This window comes from Diadema antillarum, unplaced genomic scaffold (genome assembly GCF_040938485.1).
Source record: "Diadema antillarum isolate AM-2024a unplaced genomic scaffold, OU_Dant_1.0 scf00000062, whole genome shotgun sequence".
NCBI classification, from domain to species: domain Eukaryota; kingdom Metazoa; phylum Echinodermata; class Echinoidea; order Diadematoida; family Diadematidae; genus Diadema; species Diadema antillarum.
In genome coordinates, this window is record NW_027270951.1 from 2,742,728 (window position 1) to 2,756,822 (window position 14,095).

A 14,095-nucleotide genomic window follows, 5' to 3' on the forward strand; every position below is an offset into this window, starting at 1 on the left:
TTAGGATTCTCTGGTGAAAGTTTGGGTCATGATGTCAAAGGTCAAAGGTCAAAAGGTCAAGTAAAAATGTTAAAACTTCTTTTTTTTTTTCTCCATACCTTGGAAAATTGTTAAAGGTATCTTCATGGAACATAGTATATACATGTACTGACTGGCAGTGATTATCTAGAGAATGTAGGGTTCATGGGGTCAAAGGTCAGGCGTCAAAGGTCAAGTGCAACACTTCAAAATTTTACTATTTCCCTCATGTTTATGCAATGCCAGCAGGATTAATTTTTTTTACACTTGGTGTATGCATGTGTAACCTAATAGAAATTCTCTGAATTTTTTTTTCTTTTTCTTTTTTTTTGCCTCAAAGGTCAAAAAGTCAAAGATCAAGTGAAAGTGCTGAACTTACTTTTCCCTCAATATCTCGGAAGTGTCTCAAGTTGTCTTGAAACTTACTACATATTCATGCATGTTCTACCTGAAAGTGATTATCTTAGGGTCAAAGGCCAGATGAAAATGGTAACAATTTACTATTCAATACAGAAATTGCACCTTTTCTCCATACCGGTACCTTGAAAATTAATTACTCAATGCATAAATGTATGAATGGGTCAAAGTCAAGTTAAAGTCCTTAAATCCCCAAATACATGCTCTCCTATTCATCCAATCAAACCTAGGTCAAGGAAGGTGAACATTCAACACATTTTTGACAAACTTGTCATTTCAATATTTTGCCAACTTTGTGAAAATGTAATCACACATTGTCCACATGTACTATCTAGACCTATTAGGAGAATCATGCGTTATGGCGGAGGCATACCAGTCGCCATAGCGACATTTCTAGTTACAAATGTGTTGTGGTGCATTTGTGGGTGAGACACATTTTGGCACTTGCCTTGTTGGATTAGATATTGTACAATTTGATGGACACTTTCATATTTTTGATACAATTCTACTCGCATAATGCTCATAGCTGAGAATAGCTGTAAGATACAGCCATGTAGGTATCCTACAGCCAATGAAGAAAACGAAAAAAATTTTTACAGTACTCAGTTCAGCATAAGTGCGAGCTTCTCATCCACTATTTATCATTGATCTACCTACCATGTCTCTTTCCTAGTCTTCTTTATGGAAAGCATGAGAAAATGAATGCTGGGTGGGTGAGTGTGAGACGGGATGCTGGGGAGTGGCACTGACTCACATATAGGCATGAAACTTGTTAGGTCTGTACAGCAAAGGATGTACCGGGTAATCAGCTGTTAGTCGGACAGTACTTATCTGTAGCCTCTCGTCATTATCAAACTTGTCTGTGATCCATTCAACCTCTGCCATCTTGATAGTGAATTATTTCTTCACACTCTTCCCCTCTAAATTGTGTAAAATGGTCAGACTAATACCAACAGAAAGGAATATTTGATAAATTAGAGACCTGAAAAGAACTAAAATCAGTTGTACTACAGTTACCTAATATCCTTGCAATAAACTTAATTGTTGCATGAACTGTGTCTGGATAAATTATGTATGTAAGTCACTGTGTATGGATGGGGCATTGAACCTTTAGAATTAAACCATAGAAGTGGAGTGTTGCAGCAATTTAGCATTTCATTTGACAGCTAAATTTAGGTGCATGCAATATTTTTCAAGAAATTTGCTTTGTATTCCATTTTGTTTTTGATTAGATTTGTTTGGCCTCTGTGGAAATGAAGATTAATGAGAAAGTTACTATGGAACTGACAGATGAAAGTCACCTCTAAATGGGTAGGCAACAGGGATAAAGTGTTTTTTAAAAGGGCACAACCACTGCTACTTGTGGACTCGAACCAAGGGTATTATCTATTGAGCCAACTAGAATACTATGAAAATATTCTGTTTAAGCTATCTAGGAATTATTTGAGTTTTTAAATTTGTGTGAATAGTTTTACATTTATTTGTATGCAAACAAAAACAGAAACAATTTATCGGCTTATTTAGTGATGGAAATTTCTTTAATGGGTAACAAACTTCTATCTAATCAATGACCTGTCTGACTTTCCTTCGTGTGGATTTATTCTTTAATTGATAGCATGCTCACAAAGAAACTAAGCAGCAAGTTTTTGAACATTGTGAAGCTTCTGATGGAGTCCTTTAATTTGCTTCCAAGAACACACATTTGGACATTCTACTAGTAAGAGCAAACATATGTCCAAGGTTGACCGGGAAATTCAGACCAAAGCTGATAACAACATCTTAGTTTACGTCTCAGTTCCTGTATCCGGACTTCTTGGGTACCCGCTGGTTGGAGTGGCGCACAGTCTTCAGGGCATTACAACAAACTCCCAAAATAGCTGAGATATTACCGTCAGAAAATGACGTCATAGGCTAGTCTACTATAGAACAAATTGTGCTATAAGTTCTAGGTGATAGGGAATAGTTTATCGTATGTCGTGTGTTTGAAGATAGTGGAATTGTGTTTCAGCTCACATGTAACACTTTAGCTGATGAAACTCTAGGGTTGAAATAAAGTCTTAATTTTGACTTAATTTGAGCAAGATATCAAGCAAAATGACAAAAGCAAAGCTCAACTACCCGTGTGGAAAGATTACAGTGGAACAGTCCGAAGCCATAAAATTTGATCATGTGATCAAAAAGCACTTGATAAGAAGTTCAAATTCCAAGTTAATTGCGCTATATCAGTGGAGATTAGAGCACAGACTCGGCCACAGCAATGACTACTACATCTCAGCAGCAGGCGCTTTCTGCATCTGAAGGTAAGCTGATGTACATGTGAATTTTATGTATGATTTTTGTTTTTGCAATAAACCAGAAGAAGAATAGATTTTTCTTTTTCATTTAGGAATGATTACTTTGAAAATGCTATATTGTCCATATGCTATTAAAGGCAAATGTAGTACGCTTGGTCTCTCTGACCCAATATTTCATATCAATCGATCTTGTGATATAAGTATTTTCGGATTAGACACAGAAGAGTTTAAGACTGTTTATAAATGATATAATTGTTCTCAGAATATTTCATTTGCGAGATAAATAGATTTTTTAGTCAGGCATAAGCAATTGAACTGGAGTTAAGTATATTCTGTTTAGATTATTACCAGTGGTGAAATAGATTTTAAACGATAGATGATTATTCGTTTTGAGTCAAATATGATTTATATCTTCCTCTTTATCTTGATCTCTTTACACTCAAGAAAAGCACCAATTAAGCCTCAACATGTCCCCCCAGCCCGGTCAAGAGCAGACTCATGCTGCCTCTCCGGCCGCTACCTTTCTGGTGGCCCAGAGCGGAGGCTACTACCCCCTGTACAATCAGCCCAGTGAGCCGCCCGTGCCCGCCAAGCGGCCCTGCTGCAATGGGGCCTTTGAGCCTGCCAAGCAGACGGCCAAGTACGACGACACGGATCTGTGCTCCCTGAGGCCCAATGTGAATGTAAGGAATGGAACAAGCAATTACCTAACCTCAACTAATAGGTTTATAGAGATTACAGCCAACCAAGCCAACCTAATGATGAAAAAACTTGTATCTAAAAGTTGCTTGTTAGTACAAATCTCATTTCTCATTTGCTCAGAAACTAGCTGAAACTCCTCTTGTTTGTATCAAATCACAATATTTTTATTTCAGGAAAGAAAAAAAAAAGCTGCAAATGAGAATTCACAAATAAACCATACCATAGCAAAACAACAACTTAAATTCTTTGTGTACCATTCTGTAAAATCTACTTGCCTTGAAATGATACACATTGCTGGTATTGATAAATCAGTTGTTTTGACATGTCTGCTCACAGGCTGTCATAGTCTTATGATTTGAAGTGTCTACAACTGATGTACATGAACAAATTTCTGATGATGTAAACAGTGTGCAGAACACTGCATGACATGCAATCACTCATATATCCATTGACCACACTTTCCCTTTAAAGTTCAGTCTAAACATTTATTTCTGTATCTGTATGAAACAAATACTATTTTTTTTTTTGAAATAGAATCATTACCTGACTTACATTGTGGTGAGTATTCTCTGAAGGAAGACATCAAGAGTGATGCTTTGTTTCATATCTGCTTTTGTTTTCAGGTTGACTTTTCTGAAACTTTCCAAGAGTCTCCAGGATCTGAGAGTATTGACATTGTTTGGAGGTTCAACAAGACAATCTACTCAGTCACATCGGTAAGTCCCATTTCTTTTTATACGCTTTTTGCCTTGAGATTATATACTTAATTGAAAGCAGAAATTTTGTTCCCTAAATTTTGTAGTTCAAATAATCAGAATTGACAAGTGATTACTATTATTATTATTAATGGTATCTTTATTAAACAAATCATTGATCGCAGCCAGAGGCTGAATTACAAATGATTTTACAAAAATGAAAAATATACATATACTGTATTACATAAATAAAATAAAAAATTACAGATAATTTGATACAAGTTCAATTTTATTTCATTGAAACAGATGAATACATGTAAATCAGTCATAAGGAAAAAACAAACAATCATTTGATTACCACATATTTTCATGGAAGGTTTGTGGTAGAAGTCACCAAATATGTTGATATGTTAACCACACCCTATATATTCAAGCATTACCATGGTAGCTGATCATAGGCGTATAACCATGGTAACTGATCATAGAAATTGTGTTGCAATGATGATGATGAGGATAATATGTTGCATTTGCATAGTACTTTATTATATTTTCATCATCTTAACAACTGTCACATTGTTTATTTATGAAGCAGTCAAAATGCCTTGAATGAAGTTGTTAGACACTGCCTGTCAAGAACACTTCGTATGCTGAGTGGGAAAGTACCTATTCCCCAAATTGTTCTCGCAGTGACACAGATTAAGATGGTTTCATTATGATTTTATGTGATTCTTAAGACAAGCATGATAAAGAGTCCTTTCACAACCTGAATTCATACAAGCATAAAGGCATACAAATCAATCATTTCATGTGATATGCACCTTTGAATATGCCCTTGTCCATGTGCCTTTTGTAGCCAGTATGCCTTTACCGTTTCCAAGTCTCCAAGTCACCTTCAATGTGCCTAGTCCTGTTCCACAGCTTCCCATGGCCGTTATGTGTTGTTGCCAGGTAGATGATGAATTCCCATTAATTCTGTCCACCTCCCATCCTCCTCTCTCCCTCATTCCCACAGAGGGCCTTCTACACATTCCTGGTGGGTCTCCTGGGCCCCACCCTGGCTGTTGCATGGGGCCTGGTGTTTGCTACCCTCAACTTCACCATGGTGTGGCTTGTCAATCCGTTCCTCAAGGTGATCTTCCAGGTCACTAGGCTTGTGGAGATCCTGTCCCGCATCTTGGTCCGCTCCACCCTGGATCCCCTCTTCCAGTCCTTCGGCCAAGTCTTCACCGCCCTCAGGGGCAACTTCTCCCTCAATCTGGCTGGCCTGGAGGCTCTGAACACCCCGAAGGGGACCAGCAGCAACTCCATCTCTTCCCGTGTGCCCCCGTACTCCAGCAGCGACTCCAATGTCTAAGGGAACTGGCACTTCTACCCCTCATTCTCTGATAATATATCATGATTAACATGATTATTCAATTCTCTGCTGATCTTGCAAATATCCCCATTATTGATGACATATATGAAACAGACTGATACTCTTAAACCATGAGAAAAATGATCAACAGAAAAAAAAAAAAAAAAATGGGGGATGATCAGAAATGTATACCTCAATGAACTGCAGCTGACTATCTCTTCCTTTCCTTCTTTCCTTTCTCTCCCAAACCTTTCCCCATCTTTCAGCATGCTTGATGCTGGTTATTATCAGGAGTAAAACAGTGACCAATATATGCTTGTGTATTTTCATTGAAAAAAGAAAAGATGTCACCTACAGTAAAAATTGATGTAACTTAGTCATGAAAAAATGGATTGTAGTCTGACATTCTAATGCTGATTTTGAAGACATCAGTCATTCTTTTTGGAAAGCCAATGATTTTCATTCAAAACAAAGGAGACAATGACAACATCTAAATACATGTAAAACACTTTTCAGGCTTATTTTTCAAATGAAAATCTTTGATATTTTGCCTGTGAATGTTGATTTGTTAGGGGTTTATTGAAATGTCTCATAGGTAGCATGCTTATACTATTCTGAGTATTATCTGGAGGAACATGTGATTTGTTTGATTTGAGATATGATCAACTTAAACCAGGCAAAGTTATTATGAGTACACGTATAGTGCTAGGAAGGAGTGTAATTATGCTTGTTTATTTTGCTGATGAACACTTATCATTATAAAGTTCAGAATGTAAGATTGTTTTGTCAAGCTCAGAATATGTCCACATTATCAAAGTGATATACCTTTTGAGAGATAATTGTCTTGGCAGATTCCAGTAATTTGTAGGATTGTGACAGGGATCTTGTGTCTTATTGATAAGTGTTTGTCATTTTACAAAATTAAATGTTTCATTTATGAAGCTGGTTAGAATATCATATTGAAAAGAGCTCTGTAGTGTGTATTCTTTCAGGTGTTCATCTGTGAACTTTGTCTTTGTGTTATATTTATCATCAAATATGTACATATGTAGGTATGACGGTATTGAAGAGCATATCGTTAAAGTGTTTTTTGTTATTTTGTTGTTTTATTGGCTTCAAATAAAAAGTATGCCATGTTTATAAGTTAAGCTTGCTGACGGAATTTAACAATTTTATGTGTTTGCGTACAAGGTTGTATGAAAGATAAGAATTCAAACAATCTACAAACGTCATGACCATCACCAATTCTAAGCAGCACAGAGTCATCGAGTAAAAGCTGAGCTAGATTATGACTTTGCTGAATAAAGCAAGGCCATAACAAACTTTCATCTGACAAACAAAGAAGGAGAAACAATTCATCGTGAATGTTGTAGCATGTTGGTTTTGTTGCAGCTGAAATAAACAGTGAAGACATCTGGCACTGGAAGGAAATTTCCACTCTCAAGTCCTGTATTACTTCGCCTCATAAAAGACCTTTGCAAGTTTACTGCAGTGCATATTTGCATGAGCTGATAACAAAGTGATAAGAAGTGACATAAACTTTAGAAATAGAGTTCTAGAGCTTGATAAGACATAGAAACACTTAGTGGTATCAGGTGATCTAAGAAACTCAGATGAACTGTGATTAGCATGTGTGTGTTGACAATGTTATCCACGCACACAGAGCAAAAACATATCTCTAATGATCCACTTACGTCAAACAGCTAATGATTGTATGCCGGAAGGCGTCACCTCCAAAATAGAGAGCAAAGGTAAGAGATATTTATAAGAGCAGAGAACAAGGAAGGATTCATACTTTGGGGTGTAAAATAGATTGTCACAATTGCGTGTTACTGTGATTGTACAAACAGAAAGGTGGATAGCAAGAAGAGAGAGACAAGAAAGAGGAAAGAGAACACTGATTAGGAAGGAGAGAGACAAGGGAAAGAGGAGGAAGAGAAGGAGGGAAGAGAGATACTGAGGAAGGAAGGGGATGAGGGAAGAAGAAAATGAATGTGGAAAAGAGAGATAAATGTTCAGATAAGGCTAGGAGGAATTTAGGAAACTCTGACACTGAGGAGTATAAAAAGTTTTATCTCTTTACAACAGTTTTTGGTACATTTGTTATTGTAGTGACTTAAACGTTTATGCCTAGTGTGTCCTTTTTTAATGATTGTTTGTACATTACTGGATATTATTTCTTTTTTAGTACAAGTGGTGTGTCTGAGTAAAGGCGATGTAGCTGGGTTTTGTATCAATATGTGTGTTTCGCTGGCTGCTGAGGTTAGATGAATTGTGTTTGTGTGTGTCTGTGTGTGTATATTTTTGTGTGTATGTATGATATATGTGTATTGAAGTATTTTGAAGTACATGTTACAAGGGTGGGTGCTTCAATTGTGTGTATGGAAAGAAACAAGCCTTCCATGAACTGATGTTTTCAGTGTATGGTCTAGTTATAAGATATCCAGAAGAGATAAGGGTGGGGGGGGGGGGGGGGGGGGGCTTCATTTTAACTCACCCATCAAAGTTCATTTACACTATAAACTATAGGTTCAAAATGCTGAATGCTTTCCTGTATACTCATTCCCAGCAGAGGTTTGTCCAGATCATAAGCATGTCCTATGTGCTGCTAGATTTTGTACAGCCATAAACAAGATTGAGGTAAGGCCTTTCTTGTGTGCTCTGTCACAAACCTTTTGAAGCTTCTTGGGATAGAGTATTTGATCAATTTGGTAGGTAATAAAAATGGCGGCTAAATTACTTGCTGAGCCGTCGCAGTTTTAATGGAATACCCAACATGATCTTTGGACCATTGGGAGGTTTGTGTGAAGCATTTGACTTGCCCAGTCGTGCAATATTTTATGACGTTTTATGCCAAATGGCATCTGATTACAGGTAGATAAATGGGTAACATGTGATACATTTATCGTGCAGGTAATGGTTACAATACACAGTCTGGGAATACTAATTGTGTGCTTGTTTGTGTGTGTGTGTGTGTGTGTGTGTGTGCTGGAGTATGCTGTATTTCCTATTCTTTTTATGTGTGTGTGACGGAGGAGAGAGAGAGAGAAGAGTTGTGCTGCAACTTGTTCTTATTCTTCAGATTTATTCGTATCCATTAATTGTATAGATTTCATGTCCAAATGCATACTGATTAGATACACTGTTGATGGTAAAAATCTTGCCTGACTTGTGAATTCAATCTAACATGGGGTGCAGATCAGTCAAGTTTCCTTTAAGAATGGGATTTGAATCAGTGGGAGTGTACTGTCTTCTGATATGGGTGAAAGGTAATCTCAGATCCATTGTTCCAAAATATTGTGTTTCATTTCAACTGTACTTTCAATGACAATTATTCTGTACAGCGCTTCAGCTCTAGCTTTGGACTATGAAAACTTGTGCATTTTACCCAACATTCCTTTTTGTTTTTCAATAATGCAGTATGATTTTTGTCTTTTTCGGATAATTACCTTGTTGTTCGGCAGTAATCTCAGATTTTGAAATACTAGCAGATCTCTTTTATAATGTCCTTGGACTGAAAACATTTTCAGTGTAGCATCTCTCACCCACTAGTATGAGCATTCTGTTGTATTCTCCCCCTCCCCATCCTCCTTCACCAATTAATTACCTCTGTCAAGAGGTTGTGTTTTTGCTGGCATTGGTTTGTTTATCTGTCTGTTTGCAGAATAACTCAAAAAGTTGTTAATGGATTTTGATGAAATTTACAGGAAAAGTTTATAATGACATGAGGAAGAGATGATAAAATGTTACTAGGCTATAGTGATCTGCATCATCATGTGGATGCTGAAATATTTTTGAAGAACAGATTCCTTTTTGGGGAAAAAGGGCTGGCAAACAAAGGAATTCAAGCTGCACATATTTGAGTGCATGCATGAGGCGCAGCAGAAGCTGAGGTAAAGAAACCAGAAAGGACCCCTTATCATTGCAAAATAGGGTCATTTTCAGAATATGTGTGTATATATATAGGTGGAAATGAGCTGCTCGGCAGAGGTTTGGGCTCTCTCAGTTCTTTCCTAGTTCTTTAAAAAAATTGAATGCTGTAAAACGAGGAATGTTCGCGTGCATTCTAATTTTGTGAGAGCCAAGAATTGCGATATATGCAATGAATACCAGCAGCAATTTGTGAAAATTTCATGCTTCAAAAAGGCCGTCAGCTCCAATTTGCAAAAATTTCATGCCGCAAATATATCATGTTTTACAGTATTGAAAGAAGATGTCTAACTGGAGGAGTAGATACTGAGTATCCTAGCACCAACTTGCAAACATGTAGTGATTATTTTATCATTCCATTTAGCTCTGGGATTCATGCTTTGACATACAACCTGAAAAAGGTAATTACATTCATTACCCAATTTTCCTTTGTTTTCATTCTTTACTGACAGAAGCCAGACCCTTGTGTCACGACGACTTATCCACCGACCAACCGCCCTCTTTGCTACAACAGACTCAGAATTCAGTGCGGCCAAAGACAGACTCGGCACACTGAAAGAGGATCCTGGCAACGACGTCAAACTTCAGATTTATGCTCTTTTTAAGCAGGTAAATGTCCAGTATTCTTGGAGTAGGATAAATGCAATACATATTGTGATCAATAGCTGAAGTTAAAAGACTTTAGGTTAGGGTTGTCGCTTGACAGATCTGTGTGTGTTATATTTGATACGGTTTGTCTGCTGTAGGTTTATTTGTTTCTGTTTGAAATGGCTGTTAACTCTTGGAATGTGTAAAATCTTTTATGAAGGCTGTGATGGGTCCATTTCTTTTGAAAATAGTACTTTATCCTTCTAGTGCATTGAAAAAGAAAAAGAAAAGGGCCATTTTTCTGTTGCAATATCATTTCGTTCAAGATTTTTAGCTCACCTGACTCAAAGGCTGAAGTGAGCTATTGCAATCAGTCCTCATCTGGTGTCCATTGTGCATTGTCTGTCATATGTTGTGCGTAGACTTTTTACATTTTCAGCTTTTTTTGTGAAAACCCATAACTCTCCATTGTGTGTTTTGATTTTGAATAATGTAATATTGATATTTGTGACTGAAAGCAGAATATATAATAATAATAATGATAATAACCCCATGATAGATTTCCACCAAACTTGGCAGGCAGGTAGCATCATTAGGGGGATACAATCTCAATCAGAAGGGCACCAAGCCCCAAGTCAGTGAATCTTTACAAATATCCTTCTCTGGAACCAGAAGTGTAAGTTAACCCGTTGAGGACGAGTCCCGAGTATACTCGGGCAGGTGTCTATGGGAATTGCGTGTTGTAGCAAAATCAAACCATCCTCAACGGGTGAAGTTCAGGCTATGTGTAAGTAGATTGGTTACTGTAATTTCAAGTTTAGGCTTATACATGTAGAACTGTTTTCACATTGCAGATAAACTGCTCTATCTCATTACTGCTTTAGCAAGAGTTAGGCTTTGACTGATGTAGAGTCTAAAAAATAGCATACATACAGTGATCTTCTTTTATGTATCAGTTACACCAATGTTAGTGTTTGTTTAACCTTTTTATTCACAGGCAACCGTAGGCAAGTGCGATACCCCCAAACCAGGTGCATTTGACTTTGTCGGCAAAGCTAAGTGGACTGCTTGGACTGGTCTTGGTGATATGACCCAGGTTTGTGCTGAATTTAAAAGTAACCAAAACCCAAAGAGAAATGTGGATTGAGTGAAAGCAGCAACAGTAGTAGAATATATCAGTGAAAGTTTGAGGAAAATCGGACTATCGATGCAAAAGTTATGAATTTTTAAAGTTTTGGTGTTAGAACCGCGGGATGAGGAGACTACTAGAGGGTATGACGTATTTTAAGCAGGCAAATTTTAAGCAGGCAAGTAGACGTATCGACAGCTGACCAAGGACCTCCATTACAATTTACCTTCTTGTGTGGAATAAAAAGAAAAAAAAAATAAGAAAAGGAAAGGAAATTTATAGAGCAGTGTTTGGCGTTAATATTCTAAAGAGAATGGAAAACGCCACTAAATACAAAACAACAACAACGGTACGTGTGGACAACAATATAAAGAAAATATAAAGGGAATTCCACAAAAGTTCATTTTTCATAAAAATTACAGATTCTATCAACTTGATACTGACATATGTTAAAGGTAGCAATTATTCCCCCTGCTTTCTGGAAGCGGTTAGTCAAGTGCTTTTTCATTATGCTAGAAAAACAAACTTTTGTGGAATTTTCTTTATATTTTCTTTATATTGTTGTCCACACATACGTCATAACCTCAAGTACAGATTGTAGTCTCCTCATCCAGCGGTTCCAACACCAAAATTTTAAAGATTCATAACTTTTGCATTGATAGTCCGATTTTCCTCAAACTTTCACTGATGTGTTCTACTAATGTTGCTGCTTTCACTCAATCCACATTGCTCGTTGGGTTTGGGTTTCCTTTAAGTCTGTCAGCTTTCCTGTCAGCAATTGACAAAGCAAAACAGATTCTTATATCAAAATGAAAGTGACGCAATTACTGACTTATAGTTTTACCATTCCTCACTCATCTTGTGAAAATGTATCAAGCGATGCAGTAAAGGTTGCTCATCAAGGAGGAAAGAATAAACCAGTCAAAAAATTTACAGTGAATGCAGACAAAAATGAAGTTCCTGTTCTGTTGCACTGACTGAATATATACCTAAAAAAGATTTGAACTCATACCGGTGCATTGTGATCATGACAAGAAAAATTGTTGTCTCGTATGTTTTTCACCGTGACATAGATAGCAAGGTGATGAATACAGTGTGTTATTCTGAAACCTCATGATATGTTAATTACAGTTAGCTTTTGGCATTGTTTTTGAGGAGTAGCATGGAGATCCTCAGGTAAATTCTTGGTGCAGCTCCGACGTATACGGAAATGAAAACAACATTATATGTATACGCGGTACCGTATACGCGAAGGGGAAAAAAAAGAAAACCTCAATATGTGACAATTACTGCAAACTTTTCAACTGTTTGAAAACTGTTCAAATTATTTAGTTTTTGTCTCTCAGTAGTGGTTACATGTGTAATGGACAGTAGCATAGCTTTCTCTCAAATATCCATTTGCATTCTGTTGCATCATATGTTACCATTTACTTGAAACAGGAGCAAGCCAAAGATAAGTACGTCGACCTTGTGAACAACTTAGTGGCTGCCGAGGGAGGAACGGACACTGGAGGAATGGCTGCGTCGACAGATTCAGGAACGCAGGCCTACACCGGTCTGCTCTACACCGTGGTGGATGGAGTGGCAACCATCACCCTCAACAGACCCAAGAAGAAGAATGCCATCACAGTTGCAGTAAGTCTTGAAGAGCAACTCAGGACAATTACCTCCTGGCTAAATACTGGTTAGAGTGAAGATTAGGGTTAGGTTTAGGTTTAGGTTTAGAGTTAGAGTTTGGGTTAGGGTCAGGATTAGGATTAGGGAAGGGTCCAGGGTAATTGTCCAGGGGGTAATTGCCCTAGAACCCTGCAGGAGACATCCTGAAAATGTCAGTAGGGAGCTTTAGATTTTCGCAAAGCATATGTTCTGAGGAAAAAAACCTCTTCTGAACATTTGCAGGATTGTTTATCAAAATCAATCTATTCATAGCTCGCGTCATCTGAGTTTTCACCGCGTGTTCTTGGCTATTTTTATGTCTGCTCAATTCACAATGCAGAGCTACTTGAATCACCGATTATATGGGGGCACTATTTTATTTCTTATAGGTTGCATCCTCACGTAATCTAAAGCTACTTTTCAGCGCAATAGAGGAAGAGAGGAGAACATCCAATGCAATTGTCTCAAATGTCTGCGTCACAAATCTAAAGCTCCCTACTATCTCCTCATGTCTAGATAAGAGAACATTCAAATCTCTTTATCTCCACGATTCCTCTGTGGAATCTCCCTGACTCTGGTTCATGAATGTTTTCAGCCCTGGGTCATGCAAAACTGTCATCACAGTCTCCATTACAGACCTAGTTCCACATAGATTTGATACTCTTTAAAATAGGGGTGTGATATTACAAGGGAGACATTTTTAGGATGCCGAATACTCTCTTTTTGGGAGGTCTGTGATTAAAAAATTTTATAGATATCTTTCAAAACAGATAGCATCCATTCATCTTATTGAAATAATTATACATTTATGTGTCGTCATTTTGCATTTTCAAATCCTTCCCTGTAGCCAAGTATTGAATACTACTAGTTGAACGATTATGGAAAAGATAAAGTTGTGTCTCTTAAGTCAGTCAATTCATTTTATTGCATAATCCTGACTCATCTGTTGTCTTTGCATGCATTAACATGTTGTTGGAGCACCTTGCAAACCCTCAAAAGTACTCCTGTAAAAGCTGTTATTATCACATACAGAGGATGTCAAGGACATTTTCACATGATGTCGCTTCACGATTTGACACCGAGGTTGTCGTGAATGCACTAATGCCTGTCCTCTGATGATATTTTTATGGGTTGTAAATTTATTAACCAAACAGTGATTTCCGAAATTCATGAAAATTAAACACCTGCAAAAATAACAGCTTTTAATGTATCCAAAATGATTTTCATAACTTTGTGTTGTCTTTAGCTAATTTAAACAAATGTTTATGTCTCCCTTTAAGCTGCCAGTAATAATGAATAATATGAAGCCCTG

General features: G+C 37.3%; 2 protein-coding genes across 2 annotated transcripts in view; both read left to right on the forward strand.

Annotated features, from left to right (window-relative positions):
• Positions 1-14,095, forward strand: part of LOC139716161 (enoyl-CoA delta isomerase 2-like) — a 31,619-nt gene that overhangs the window by 5,348 nt on the left and 12,176 nt on the right. Inside the window, exons 2-4 of the mRNA XM_071627721.1 lie at positions 9,863-10,019; positions 10,996-11,094; positions 12,568-12,762. Of these exons, the coding sequence (XP_071483822.1) occupies positions 9,863-10,019; positions 10,996-11,094; positions 12,568-12,762 (451 nt within the window). The remainder of the gene's footprint in view (positions 1-9,862; positions 10,020-10,995; positions 11,095-12,567; positions 12,763-14,095) is intronic.
• Positions 2,697-5,637, forward strand: LOC139716160 (caveolin-1-like). The gene is made up of 4 exons (XM_071627720.1): positions 2,697-2,735; positions 3,174-3,412; positions 4,055-4,147; positions 5,139-5,637. The coding sequence occupies exons 2-4, from the start codon at positions 3,197-3,199 to the stop codon at positions 5,478-5,480; spliced, it is 651 nt and encodes a 216-aa protein (XP_071483821.1). The 5' UTR covers positions 2,697-2,735; positions 3,174-3,196; the 3' UTR covers positions 5,481-5,637.